The 15,751-nt window shown below is 38.1% G+C and overlaps 1 protein-coding gene across 7 annotated transcripts in view; it reads left to right on the forward strand.

The window, feature by feature from the left end:
- LOC136846600 (uncharacterized) overlaps positions 1 to 15,751 on the forward strand; it is a 729,131-nt gene that overhangs the window by 650,922 nt on the left and 62,458 nt on the right. For 2 of the 7 annotated variants that reach the window (XM_067117480.1, XM_067117481.1), the window contains exon 2: positions 11,007 to 11,558. The exons of the other annotated variants lie outside the window; for them this stretch is intronic. In XM_067117480.1, coding sequence (XP_066973581.1) covers positions 11,181 to 11,558 — 378 coding nt within the window. In that variant the 5' untranslated portion in view covers positions 11,007 to 11,180. The remainder of the gene's footprint in view (positions 1 to 11,006; positions 11,559 to 15,751) is intronic. 7 annotated transcript variants of the gene reach the window in all.

Here is a 15,751-nt window from a genome sequence, read left to right on the forward strand (position 1 = left end):
TATATATATATATGTATATATATGTGTGTGTATACAGTATATATATTATAGGGAATAATCGGTACACAATCACGTGTTTCACAGAAATAAATTTAGACATATTTGAGAGACCTGGGTTCGATCCTGATGTGAGTCAAATTTATATATGTATGTATATGTATATATATGTATATATATAAATATATACATACATATATTTATATATATACACACACACACATACACACAATTACAGAAGATAAGCAGGGTTGCCAAGAAGAATCAGCCATGTGTCAGTAAACAACATACCCGTTTCCCAACCCGGGTCTCAGAGTACAAGCATGCCTGACGAAGGAGAACTGTTTCCCCCATCGCCTTGAGATTCTTCACAGGACCCGTCTCTCGATACCGGGTAAAAGGCTGCTCGCCTTGGGTGAACGGTTATGTTCTTCATCGTGAAAGTCCACGTCATTGTTTCGAAGGATAAATGCCTCGCGTTCTTCACTTGTTCTTCACGTGTTCTTCACTCAGTCGTTGCGTCAGGGCGGAAGACTCGCTCACGCTTTCACGAGCTGTCTCGCGTGTTGTTACCTCGATTGAGTGTTTAAGGTTCGTTAATATCTTGGCGGTTTCTTCGTAAGCTGAATGAGTGACGTGACGTCTCATGCGAGACGGCTTAGTCCGTGTCGTCTGTGAAGTATTGTTACTTCGGTTGGATGTTTGAGGTTCACCATTATATATGTCCAATGTCGTCTGAATAATAATAATAATAATAATAATTATAATAATAATAATAATAATGCTTCGATAGGGTGTTTAGGGTTCCGTATTATCTGTCCAATGTCGTCTGAATGATAAATGATAATAATAATAATAATATAATAGTGTAATATCTGTCCAATGTCATCTGATCAATAACAATAATAATAATAATAATAATAATAATAATGACGATGATACTTCGATAGGATAACTAGGGTTCATTATTATCTCTCCAATGTCTTCTTAATAATAATAATAATGATAATAATAATAATACTTCGATAGGATGATTAGGGTTCAGTATTATCTCTCCAATGTCTTATGAATAATAATAATAATAATAATAATAATAATAATAATAACTTTCGTAATTTAGTATTATTTCGTCAGGTGGAAAATCTCCACTTCCAGCGTTGTCGTAAACCGTAGCTAGATGATGATCATTACTTTCTATTTGATTTCTTCGTAAATTATGATATTACATCAGGCCAACACACCCGATTTTCTTAGTCTGTCACAGACTGTTGCTTCAATAAGATGCCTAAGGATCACTATCGTCGGTTTGATTTCCTCATGAAAGATATTACATCCGGCAAAACAAAACTGATTTTCTGTGGTGTCAGAGAAAGATTAAAGGTTCATTTATACTGTTTTTTTTTTTTATCTATTTATTTATTTATTTTATTTTATTTATTTATTTTTTTTTTTGTAAATTAGTGTCACTGTTGAGATGAGTTAGTGGATGGCGAGCATACCTGTATCTCTAGCCTTAGCGGAATTTATTTCTGGTGATAGAAACTCATTTCTCGGTTGAATGTGGTTTGGATTCCACAATAAGCTGTAGGTCCAGTTGCTAGGTAACCAATTGGTTCTTAGCCACGTAAAATAAGTCTAATCCTTCTGGCCAGCCCTGAGAGCTGTTAATCAGCTCAGTGGTCTGGTTAAACTAAGGTTTACTTTTCTAGCCTTAGCTATCGTCGGTACATGGTACAGGAGTAAACAGTTATTCACGTTTGTATGAGTTTCATGCAAAGCGTAAACTGCTTAAAATATTGTATTTACCATATCTCAAAAGGTTGCTGTGACTGACGTGTATTGAAAAAAAATTGTTTGAGTAAAGAAGTATCCCACTCGGTCTTCATATTTTCGTAACCGTCAATATGCCTTAGTAGAAGATTATTAGATGTTTATAAATGTTCATCAATGGGGAAAGCACGCAAGCGTAGATTAAGTATGATTAGATGTAATTTTCAGGCCGAAGAACATTATACCTTTTCGAGGATTCGATTTAGCCATTATTTGAAAGCCGACGGAACGGGAAATCGGATTGCTTTTGGGGGAGAAATATTCTAGGTGAGGTTTAGCCCACACGGAAGAGACACGATTGCCCCAGAAACGGAAGGTTATGGAAAGTAACAAAAACCCTTAAAGAAGAAATGGAAAATATTCCTTTTTTAATTATTACTATTGATAATTATTATTTATTATTATTATTCAGTAAGTCGTTAATTTCTAAAGCAGTTTGAACTCTCGTTCATAGATACATAGCTCGTAAGAGGATTTTTTTTCAACCATAAAAATTTCCATCCTGCGACTGTTAAAAAGTTGCCCTGTAGCATTGGAGTGACATTTGATGTCTTAAAAAAAGGCACCTGTTGATTTTTAAGTTTAGGACATGTTCCTTATCACCGAGAGAAATATGTGAGACTGTCAAATTAAAACTTATGCCCTTACAAGACATGGCCAGTGAATTATAGGTTCGTAGACTAAACTTCATTTTAGTTGTTCTTGCACAGGCCTAGCGTAACACCAGGCTCCCAGCGTTTTTGTACTGGCTGTCCTATTTTCTAAGTCAGGAGTTTTGTGATATCCTGCCTTACTTTCATAAATAAGGAAAAAGAATAATTAATTTTAAAAAAAAATTACATCATTAGGAGTCTTATTTTAATATATGTTTGGATGGGTCACTATTATTTTTATTGTTATTCAGAAGTTGAACTGCATTCGTATGGAACAAGCCCGCAGAAGCCATTGGCTTGAAATTCAAGCTTCCAAAGAATAAGATTGGGACCCATTACACTAGAACGATCAGATCTGGGGAGTCTTTGGCTACATTTAACACACAACTGGGGTGTCTAGGTATATAGGTTCATATCTTCAAGGCGTTGTTTTAATAATACAGGCATCCGTGTCCTGAAACATATTATTATTATTATTATTATTATTATTACCTGTACCTCAGTAACTAATGACCTCCCCTCATCAGCAAGAGAACCGGAAAATCTGTTTTGACCTCGTTGACCTGACCAGTGAATTTAGGTACTTGTTGCTGAGAACCGGAATGTTAGCACCCTATGTAACCGTATTCTCTAGAGAAAGGGCGTATGATATAAAGAGATTATTATTATTATTATTATTATTATTATTATTATTATTATTATTATTATTATTATTATTATTATTATTAATGGTAGTAGTAATATTAAAGGTTGATTTAGTGTCATGCTCCTTGCGGTTATAGATTTCATAGGGGAATATGGCAACGAAAAAGAAAAAACTATTATAATTATATGACCATTTCCATGGCATTTTTTGTGTCCTGGCTTGAAATTTTCCACTCAGTTTTGGTGCGAATAATTTTGTAAAACTGCAAGGGAATTTTAATTTTTGTTAATGTTTATTAAATTGCTCATGAAGTTATTTGAATGCAGTTTTTCGGATTGTGATTGTTTATATAAGATTTAATTCTAAAATTTTAAAAAATTCCAAGAACAGTTACTTTTGTTAGTTTAGTAAAGAATCTGAATGAATTTGTACAGTCTAACGCTTCAGTCTGCCTTATATGTGGTTACATAACGACCGATAACTGCCTCGCAAACATTAATTTTTCCTGGTCTGCTGATGCGGACAGTCCAGTCTCTTTTTGATTGCCTTATCTGTGACCTCAAGTATCTTTGCTTTATTCAGCGCTGTATCAGCCTTACAAAAATGGTTTTTATCAGGGTTTTTTTTTTTTTTTTTTTTTTTTTAGTCGGACAGATTTCGTATATCAGCGTCCTGGTTTATATTCCTCAGTATCGTATTTGGTCCTGTAATTGGAATGAGGTCGTGGGTTTTTTTTTATTATATTATTATGTAGGTTTACCACAAAAATATTTTGGTGTCTGGAGCCTGGGTCCTCCTTGATGGTGCTGGGGTGGGGGGGAGCAGTTCACTGTAACTCGAAATGTCATCATGATTGGGACTTATTTTTTTATTGATACGCAGCGTAGAAAATATTAATTTGGCCAGCGACGGTAATTTGTGTGGGTAGTTTTTTTTTTTTTTCATTGAAAGGCCAAACCTTCAGGTTAGCTTGTTTGATTATTATTATTATTATTATTATTATTATTATTATTATTATTATTATTATTATTATTATTATTGTTGTTGTTGTTGTTGTTGATGGTGATGTTGTTGCACATGAACTGAAGAGTCTCTCGAAAACTTTGAATACTTTTTGATATATCAGACAACGAAATTATTTTTATTATTATTATTATTATTATTATTATTATTATTATTATTATTAACTCTATCGGAATACAATTTATTGGTTACGAAATCCTCCCCACTCAGATATAATTGAATGAAATTATAATTAGTTTTTATTTGATATAGAATTTGTGAAAAATCCGAAAGCTCCAGAGGATTAGTAGATAATATACACCAATTACTTACTTCCATTTTTTCAATAAGAATAATAATTGTACAATTATATTTACACAATTATTATTCCTATTGAAAAAAATGTTAATAAAACGTATGTGGTTTGTATTTATACAACTATTATTCCTATTGAAAAAAAATGTTGATATATTTATGGGGAACAAACCAAAAGAGCCAAGTGTGTCAGGGCAAGAAGGCCACCGCGGAACCTTCTTTGGCGGAACGAGAAATACAGACGGAATAGCTGATAACACAAACACCCGGAGTTACGTAAGGAAAGGAGCATTACGTCATTCCTCGAGATGTTGACTGTAAGTCTGGATTTGGCGATAACGAAGGTCGTGCTACTTTGGACCAAGGGGTGTACAGACTCTCTCTCTCTCTCTCTCTCTCTCTCTCTCTCTCTCTCTCTCTCTCTCTCTCTCTCTTGAACAGGCATTCAGGATATCAGTTACAGAATTTTAGAAAAGTGTCTTATGTATAAGTAGAAATGGCGAACCCTCACTCTATCCTATTCCCCCCCCCCTCATTGCATTGCAATGGCGTGCACGCTGGTTGCATGTATGATGTATGCGGAAATGTAACTCTTTACGTTTTGCTAAATGTACTTCTTTGAGTCAGACATTAGCCATTGGCAATATGCGTATACCCAGTAAGTATGTGTGGTTGTACGCTATTTGGAACCCTTTTAAAAGTCAAAAGTGCATATTTTATAGACAATATACATAGGCTACTGTATATATGTGTGTGTGTGTAGATTTATATATTATATATATATATATATATATATATATATATATATATATATATATGTATATATATATACACACGTATATATATATATATATATATATATATATATATATATATATATATATATATATATATGTATGTATGTATGTATGTATGTATGTATGTTACTACACTTGCATTATCTGTAAAATACAGGCATGACTACCTACATCTCACATTAGCAAAAGTTTACACGTATTTGAAAATTATCCTTCTATATCTATCAGAAAATAGTAGATGCAGCCTTGTGATCGTTCGCTCCAGGAAAACTGTCGATGTAATCGATGCGTCCAAGGTTCAGACAGGACGCAGGGGCCAGTGACGACGATTGCGTCATCGTAAAGAGATAGGTAAATCAGACTCACGTGATTATATATATATATATATATATATATATATATATATATATATATATATATATATATATATATATACATATATATATATATACATATATATATATATATATATATATATATATAATACATATATATATATATATATATATATATATATATATATATATTAGTATGTGTGAGAAGAAAAATATGTTTATTAAACTATGTAAACAAACTCCATGGTATATATATATGTATATATATATATATATATATATATGTATATATATATGTATGTATGTATGTTTGTATGTAAGTATATGTATGTGTATATATATGTGTGTGTGCATGTGTATATATATATATATACACACAGAATTTAACGACAAGATTTTATAGATTAAAAATAAATAAATAAATGTGTGTCAGAGAGAGACAGGGACAGACAGAAACACACACACACACGCGCGCACAGAGCGAGCGAGCGAGGGGGTGGGGGAAGGGGAACGAGGGTGGTGGGCCTGTGGCGACGGAAAGAACTTTGCTATATTTAGGTCTAAAAAGAAACAGGGGTGGGTGGGGCCGTGGGTGGTGGAGGGCCTGCTAGTAGAAATGGCGCTTGAAAGATGAGCGGCCGAGGTAAATGAACAGGTGTATGTGGGGCGTCTGGGCTGCCGTCTAGAACGACGTAGTGGTATAGAAGATAGATACAAAAAAAAAAATATAGCAGGGGTGATAGACCAGAAGGAACAGGACACGGTAGACGGATAAAAACGGAGGAGTTGGTAAATAATGTGATGAGGCATGCTGTTGTTTAGTTATTCTGTTCATTTTGCCGTTGCCTGTCCAATTATGGAGTGTGTTTTGTTCACTTGTGATAGATAGTACTGCAATTAATGTGATGAAATTTTGTTTAGTTAATATGTTCATTTTACTGTTACTGTTTCCATTATAGAGTGTGTTTTGTTCTTTTTTTTTTAATAGTACCTCAGTGGTGGTGGTGGTGGTGATGATGATGTTGGGGATTCTTTTCTCGGAAATCATACTGGTAATCTTAAGCAGAATTACGACCATTTTGATTGCAGTCTCTTCAGTTGGAAGCAACACTCTTCCCATTATTGTTGTTATTCTTTCATATTGCTTCGTTGTGCACTTTTATCCTAACTGATCCCCTTTTTTATTTTTTTTTTCTTTACCTTCCTCCTGACACGCCGTGCCTTTGGTTTCCTTTGATCAAGCGCTTGTCTGTAGACCGCCTCTTTGTTGTTTTGACTTACACGATAATCGTTCTCTCTCTCTCTCTCTCTCTCTCTCTCTCTCTCTCTCTCTCTCGGGGAAACAAGACCAGCTTTGAATATCGGTGTGCTCAGGCACCCTGAATTCAAGGAAAGTAATGTGAGGTTCGAATACGTGTCCATGCCCACTTGAATGAGACGAGCGCTCAGATCATTCTTGGTGACGGAAATGGCTGATTGGATGACTGACTGACTGATTGGATGACTGACTGACTGATAGATTGGATGACTGACTGACTGACTGATTGGATGATTGACTGACTGATTGACAGATTGGGTGACTGCCTGACTGACTGACTGACTGACAGATCGGGTGACTGACTGACTGACTGACTGACTGACAGATTGGAAGAGTGGCAGCCGCATCATCCCGTGTGTAACTTCAAGACGTCGGACTCAGCTGCTCCCAACAGACCTCAGTCTGTTAATTAAAGCCCTGTTCGAGAAGGACCTCTCCCCCCCCTCCCCCTCCCTCTCCCCTTCCCTCCCTAAATAATGAATTCTGACAGCTAACTCGGGCACCGATTGTTCCTTCTCCGCTTGTCTAGACACTGGCTGATAACAGTAGGCGGAGGGAAGAAGGGAGGGGGTGAGGCTACGTAGGAGGGAAGGGGAAGGTCAACCTTGTGGAATGTTTCAGGAGACGGGGACGACTCCCTCCCCCTCTCCCTTTCCTCCCTCCTCCACTCCCTGCCTTCTCTCCAGACGGTGCTGCGTGCATGAGTGTGTTTGTGCGTGTCTGTATATGTGTGTGTGTGTGTGTGTGTGTGTGTGTTCTCGAGATGACGTAGTTGGAAGAATGCTGACTAATGTCTGAGTCCCTCAAGTTGAGAAACCTTCTTTGAGGTATCTCTCAGAGGGATATGGGTAGGTGGTGGGGAGGGGTGGGGGAATGGGGGAGGTTAGACCCCCTCGTCTTACGGAGTATATATCGGTTGGGGGGGGGTTGAGTTGTTATTACGTGGCCGGATACATTGGAAAAAATATTCCTAACGTAGGAGTATCATTAAAAAATATTAAGAAGACCAGTTTCTCTCTCTCTCTCTCTCTCTCTCTCTCTCTCCTCGTGGAGCAGCAAGGACGGATACTCCGAAAATGTTGTGGTCGATTTTTTATGACTTAACATCTGTTTCCGCGCCTTATGAACGAGATTGTTTTTATTTGGAAAAGTGTCTTAAAGCATATTTGTCATTTTTTATTATTTTTACTCCTAAGGGTATCACTTAGGTTTGATTTCTTTGGACTATTGGAGTAGTTTTTCAAATGTTTCTAGGGAGTTGTTTTAAATTACGAATCGGTATACTCTTCAGGACATCTTTCAAGTTTAATCTCTTTGGAATAGGCTATTGGATTGATTTGTTCCCGACTCTGGCTACTACCAGTTTATTTCGACGCGTGTGTTTCGGAGAAGTTGTTTTAAATTTCAAATCAAAATTTTATCAGCTGCAGTAAACCGGAGAATATTTTTACTCTTCAAGATATCTTTTAAGTTTAATTTCTCTGGCACAATGGATTAGTTTATTCCAGGCTCTGGCTGATATCAGATCATTTCGTTGAATATATATCTACGGAGTTATTTTAAATTAACAAATCTAAATTTTACCAGCTCCAACAAACCAGAGAATCTATACGATCCTGACCCGAACCAGGAGAGCGACCGCCATACAAAAATTTGTTGGTCGCACAAAGCAAACATACCCTTTTTGTGTTCTGTCTTGCTAGAAAAAAAAAAGAAAAAAAATCGAGAAGAAAATCACTGGGGGCCACCGTCTTAGAACAGGACGTTGGCTTCATTCAGCTGCTGACGCCAAATTAAACTGCTTTAGAAACTGCTGAGTTTATGTCTTTTTCTTTTTTTCCCTGAACTCTTCAAATGCTTTGTTGCCACCAAGATTTAAAAAGACTTCGTCCTTTTATATCTCTGTCATGGAATTCCCGTATTTAACTTGAAAGGGTTGGAAAATGTCTGTTGGAAATTCAGGCTATCTAAACCGATGAAAAATTGAAAGATTTTGTCGACAACTTTATTAATAAATGTAGGTACATAAGTATTACTTTTTCTCGGGGTCCCTTTGGCGACGGACTTCCTGACCGGAAGGAAGGTCGTCTGGCTAAAACGAGGCACTTTTCGTGAAAAAAAATGAAAATAGTGAGGAAAAACGAAACTCCCCGTTAGTCCTACAAGCTGGATGGCGAACATGTCTGTTATACTGACGGTATTGATAAGCCAAATAGAGCCAGACAGAGAACGATTGATCGATTAAAATGCTAGAGTCTGTCTAGAAATTTTGGTCTCAGCAGAAATCGAAATCTTATATCAGAGCAATCCAGACTTGACTATGCGTGTGGGCGCGCAAACACACACACACACACACACATACACCCAGAGAGCTTGATGGAAGTGCTGATCATCATTTCAGATCCATGTTGTTTAGGTAATCATGAGATTATACATAGCGCGGACTATTTTCATTTGTACGCGCGTGCGCCCTTAACGGTAGAGTACAAGGCATCTTTGCCAGGGAAGAATTAATGTCCTTGCCAGGCGAAGGTACCCATCGAGATTGTGGTTCGATTGTATGGGGTAGTTTTGGTTAGAGCAGATAATCATCGCTCTGTGCACACGTGTGTGTTTGTTTTCATGTATCTTTCATGAGAACCCATGCATGTACAGTGTCTGACCTCGTCATTAATCTCTCTCTCTCTTCTCTCTCTCTCTCTCTCTCTCTCTCTCTCTCTCTCTCTCTCAGCAAATATGAACGTATAAGTGCCAGGTGTCCAAGTTTTATATAATTTTCTCAGTGTTTTTAAATTAGTGTAGACGGAGGTTGCTTTTGAGAGGCCGCAATCGGACAACCGATTGACGTCGGCGTCGGTATCAGAAATACTGCAGACGAAGGCGCTTTTTTGGCTCCCTCTCCCCTCCCCTCCGCCCCATCCCTCTACCCTGCACCCCTTCCTCCCCCTCCTCCTCCGATATATTCTAGCACTCTACCGGGTCAAGATGTTATGAATAGGCAATCGTCTCCTAACACTCCAAAGCAAAGCTTTCAATCGCTAAGAATCTTGACGCCGGGTAGCTGCTACACCCAGGCAGCTTGCTGTCTTCCTGTTGCTGCGTAAGTTGCCCTCCTCCTCCTCCTCCTCCTCATCCTCCTCCTTCTTCCTCCTGCCTCCTGCCCTCCTCTCATCTCTTACTATACTTCCTCCTCCTCCTCCTCCTCTTCCACTTCATCCTTTCTTCCTTATCCCATGCCTGCCCCTCTGCTTTTGTTAGCCTAAAGTATTGCTGCGTAAGTTGCCCTCCTCCTCCTCCTCCTCCTCCTCCTCCTCCTCCTCCACCACCCTTTCTTCCTTAACCCATGCCTGGCCGTCTACTTTTGTTAGCCTAAAGTCTCTAATTATTCTCTGAGTAATTGTACCTGAAAGATTTGGCGTTTTCTAGCAATTTCCTACTTTCATCCAATTTCGGTGCACCGTGTTATGAATCTGCTTTTAGTCTGGTCATTATTATTTCCTTTTTCCATTTTGTTCTTGCCTCAGTTTTTCAATTTAGGAAACCTATTTAACCCTTGCGATTGTTGTTCGAACTTTATAAATGTTCTTATGTTATTTATTTATGGGCTAGAGCTGTTAATTCGCCTTTCTACGTTTCATAGGTGAAACTTTATCAGCAAAAAAAAAGTTTCTGCAGCCTAGAGATTTTCCAGTCACCTTTGGTATTTTGTCGTGATTTGAGTATATACCATTTTTTAATAGAAAAACGAAAGTGTGGCAAGTTGGCAGCGAATGGGATTTTCAAAACGGGCATGAATTTTGTGGCGAAAATTATTAAGCTGTGACGCGTGCGTTCATTTAAAGAGCCAAAGCAAGTCAAAGATATATAGCTCTTGCTATTTACATTACGGTCATTGTGGTGTCAGCTATTTCACAGCTGCATTCTGGGCATTTTGGGCAAGCTGTTTTGGATGGTGTGGGCATTTATCAACGTAATCCAAAATAGTCTCTCAGTGATTAATTTCGTTTGCGTATAAAAAGTTGGAGTACTGTGTAAGCATTGTGCTGTTGGTGTATATACCATGAATCATGGACAGTCTCTTATTGTCCGCTTGGTTTGGTTTTGTTTCCACAGGATAGGAAATCACTGATTCAGAAAGAGAAATCAAGGATTTTGTGCTTAATTACCACGCAGTTCTGGAATTGAATATAGTGCTAAAATCGTAAGAAAGGAGAAATTCATCACTGGAAATTGTCCCAATTGAAGGAGGACTGACCCACTGTTTTAGTCGCCAAGTTCCTTTGCATTATGAACAAAGTGTTTCAGTTACCAGCGCAGTTAGACAAATCGGCCCTGTGTTTCTACAATGAAGTCAAGGACGAGGACGATTTCGGTTACTTGGGCGGTGTTGTGGCTGCGACTAGGAACGTGAAGGAGGTGAGCAACTTTCCCAGAAGGACCTGCTCTGGGGAGGACCATGAGTCTACGACCTCTTCTTCATCCTCCTCTTCCTCCTCCTCCTCCTCCTCTTCCTCCTCCTGCCCTTCTACGGGCCAGGACCAGGAGAGCTTCTGGTTGAGGTGGGTGTCCGCCGTCGTGAGGGTGCGGATGCTAAAGAAGAAGATGCTCAGCAGGGATACGGGATGCCTGCAGAAACTTCGCCACAGGCTAAGGACGCTGAAGAAGGCAAGTTCACGTTTTACCTTTTCGTTAAGTCTTTCTTTTTATTTTTATTTTTTTATTTTGATTCCATTTTGTCACACCTTCACTTCGACACTTGTAATTGTTTTCTAAAGACTCTTCCATCACTCCTCCAGAATCTGTTTTCATTTGTTTTTGTGTTGGTTCCATTTTGCCGTTACTTAACTTCGACACTTTTCATTGTTTTCTGAAGGGCTCTGTCGCTCCTCATTCATCTACTGGTTAGTCCGGCGATGAAATAAGTAGCCAGGTATAGCTTATATTTGGAATAAGTCGGATTTAATGAAAAAAAAAAGGTGGGGGGGGGGGACCTGCAGAATAATAGGTTCCGTAGCGTACTAGTTTGTTGGTTATTCATGTCGCAGGTTTGAGATGAATTCAGTGAATACTTAACTTCACAAAAGCAGTCCATACATCAGTATACATTAATATTAATAACAGTTAACTTGGTCAGTAATGTAACGAGAATAAATCAGTTTGAGTTTGGAACGTCATAAAGTGTAATTAAACTGAAAATTAAAGTTTGAGGAATATCGTGATTATGACTGTTTAAAAGAACTTGATTCATTTGGCGGCAGCAGAAGTCGTCTTCAGTTTTTGTGGTTATATAAAGGTCGCTGTAACGAAAAGCTCCCTTACTCTAGTCATCTGTAATCTTGCTGCCATACTTTTGTATGTCTGCATCGATGCATAATTAAAGTCGTCTGCGTTTTGTTTCGAGATCTTGAGACACGGCGGCGAATTTGAACTACTTACATGGGTCATGCCGCAAGCATTGGCGACTTGAAATACATGAATGAATCTGTTGCGTAGTTTCGTAACTCCCTTTGCATACATTATGTCTATATTGATGCACAGTTAAAGTCGTCCGCGTTTTGTTTAAAAATAGTAACACGACGGCGAATTTAAGCGAATTATTTCGTCATGCCACAAGCATTGGCGACTTAAAATGCAAGAGTGCACCTGTTTCATAGTTTCATACAAAGTCGTCCATGTTTCGAGATGTTGAGACACGACGGCGAATTTGAACGACTTACTTCGGTCATGCCTGTACTGTACAAGAATTGGCGACTTAAAATGCAAGAATGAATCTGTTTCCTGGTGTCATATCTCCTTTGCAAACATGATCTCACCCTTGTTGCTACGTTCAAGTCTACTTGAACAGGATAGCGTAGACTGATTGATTGATTTACGTCAATTGGTTTGGCAGTTACTGTGGTCACCGAAGCTAACGCAACGTGTTGTGCATTGATTGTCAGATTTTTTTTAATTGCTCTGATATCATTATCTTGGAATTACTATTAGTAGCATTATCTGTGACGCGTCACTATATTGTGATGGAAAATAATGAGTGAAAAAAGCCACAATAATGTAAATGATAGACTGTGTTTTTCAAGATACAAAAAAAGGATAAAAATAAGGGAGCTTTCGACTGTGGCTTTTTTCACCCAATAGTAGCCCTTTGTTGGCCGACTCGGTTGAGCTTCAGACTGCCATTCGGTGGGCCGGAGTTCACTTTCCGCGGCCAGCTGATGAAGAGTTAGAGGAATTTATTTCTGGTGATAGAAATTCATTTCTCGCTATAATGTGGTTCGGATTCCACAATAAGCTGTAGGTCCCGTTGCTAAGTAACCAATTGGTTCTTAGCCACGTAAAATAAGTCTAATCCTTCGGGCCAGCCCTAGGAGAGCTGTTAATCAGCTCAGTGGTCTGGTAAAACTAAGGTATACTTACTTTTTCACTCATTAGTAGCATTAATATAAGTAGTAGTAGTAGTAGTAGTAGTAGTAGTAGTTTTCTCTTGTTACTAGTATTGTGGCTTTTATAGTGAAATAAGAATTTTAACACAAATATGCTTCTAGTTAATATTAGAACATTGTATTTATTGATAGGATTTTTTTTCATTGGGTTCCCTTTAGATTAGAAAAATGATAATGTTGCCGTTCCCTGGCTTGTTTACAGATTTTGTGTCCGTCACATTCATGACTCTCTCTCTCTCTCTCTCTCTCTCTCTCACATATCAGCACCTGATGATTTCTTACGATAAACAGTCGAAGGCTTAGATAAACTGAGATCGAGTGGAATCTCTCTCTCTCTCTCTCTCTCTCTCTCTCTCTCTCTCTCTCTCTCTCTCTCTAATCACTTGATTTCTTACGATAAACAGGCGAAGGAGGTGATAAACTGCAACAGAGTTGAATGATCGCTAGTATGCCTTACCACGTGGTCCAAATGCTTTACAGAAGATGGTGATGAAAGCCTAAATGATTTGGCATCACTAGCGTGAATGATCTTTAAAGCATTCTTAAGAATGATCTTTAAAGCATTCTTAAGAATGATCTTTAAAGCATTCTTAAGAATGATCTTTAAAGCATTCTTATGAATGATCTTTAAAGCATTCTTAAAAACGATCTTTAAAGCATTCTTAAGAATGATCTTTAAAGCATTCTTATGAATGATCTTTAAAGCATTCTTAAGAACGATCTTTAAAGCATTCTTAAGAATGATCTTTGAAGCATTCTTAAGAATTATCTTTAAAGCATTCTTAATCCTCTGTTTTTCGAGCCAGCCATCTGTATGCCTCAAAGGTGGGCAGTAGAGAGCAGTAGGAGAATTAAAGCGAGTAACTTAACAAACAGGAAACATACAGGTATAATGATAAAACTCTTCTCCTCGCATTCAAAGGAATTGGCAGGAATGCGCTCCGCCCACTCGAATGTAAAATGAATGTTGGCTAAGACTTTTTGTTAAAGGTAATCGTTATCGTCTCGAGAATGATTATAGCCTCCTTGCTCCCTCCCCCCTCTCTCCCTCCCCCTCCCCCTCTCCCCCTCCATGATGAGAAACCACAAGAACTCGTACGATGATCGTGCACTTTTCCATTGGAGGCATAATTGCAGGGTGCAATATTTATGCATTTGCATTCCCCGCCAACCTCACGAATGCATTGCCTACGCATATCCCTTCCCCGCATGTCCCGGCCCATTTCGTAATTGGATAATTTGTATTATTGTATCATTATCACCGTTTTTTCTATATTTTATTTTCCTAGTATGGAGAGTCGAGAGGAGCTTAGTGGGGCGGGCTAGGTGGCTGTAGGGGATGTCTCTTCCTCCCCCCCCCACTCTCCCCGTGCCTTCGTTTTGTTTCTCCGTTGTTTCAAGGTGTTTTTATGCAGCATCCTCATACGGCCTTTTAATGTTAATAGATTTTTCTGGGGTAGTTTATTTGTATAAATGTTTGTCCCTTTGTCTATTTCTTCATCGTGACTTTTGACGATTAGAATACTTTTAAACAAGGTGTTCAGACCTGTCATTAATATTTCGCCAGTTATTGTTATTATTATTATTATTATTATTATTATTATTATTATTATTATTATTATTATTATTATTATTATTATTATATGATAACAGTCTAACGTAGAGTTCAATCTCGTCTGATCCCCAGTTGTCCAAAATAAGGACAACAGCACCAGATACCACTTATTATAATCGATGTTTAGTTCTGAAGATAAATCCTGTTTCAGACAGCAGCGAACGTTGTTGATTTTATAAGGTCGCTGAGGATAAGTTACCAAGGGTTCTTCAGACACCGCCGTCCGTGGTAGGTTGCCAGGGCATGATAATGGAACTTCCAGACTTGTCGGGCGCGGCCGTAGCAACTCGAATTATTTTATTGTTTTTCTTGGTCATTTGAGGTCCGGGCTCTCTCGGTTAAGAATGAAGCTACCACGATGCTTTGGAGATAATTTAGTCCTGCCGAAAGACTTCCTTATCTTTCGGCCGAGCTCAGTAATAGCCTACATAGAGGCTTGCTCATAAAAAGAAATAAAATAGTAAATAGAAAGCCCTTGAAGTGGAAATGACTGCTGGTCGCAGAAATAAGAAAATATTTTTAAATATTGGTCATCATTGATGTATACGTAAATCGAAAGTGCTGTTGTTAATATAAGACATAAATGAGTCCCAATCTTAGCTTTTTTTTTTACAGGTGGCCTTATTAATTATTATTATTATTATTATTATTATTTTGTTAAGCCTGTGAAATGATTTTTCTGTGCTAGCCTATCCGGGAAGGATGGGCTAGATGCATAGGTCCATACTAGGCCTTTTTATTCCCGTTAACGCCACCACGCTTACAACTCAGCCCGTCTTTGGGCAAGGGCCCGTGTTGGCCTA

The sequence above is a fragment of the Macrobrachium rosenbergii genome, chromosome 15, assembly GCF_040412425.1.
Source record: "Macrobrachium rosenbergii isolate ZJJX-2024 chromosome 15, ASM4041242v1, whole genome shotgun sequence".
Lineage (NCBI taxonomy): Eukaryota > Metazoa > Arthropoda > Malacostraca > Decapoda > Palaemonidae > Macrobrachium > Macrobrachium rosenbergii.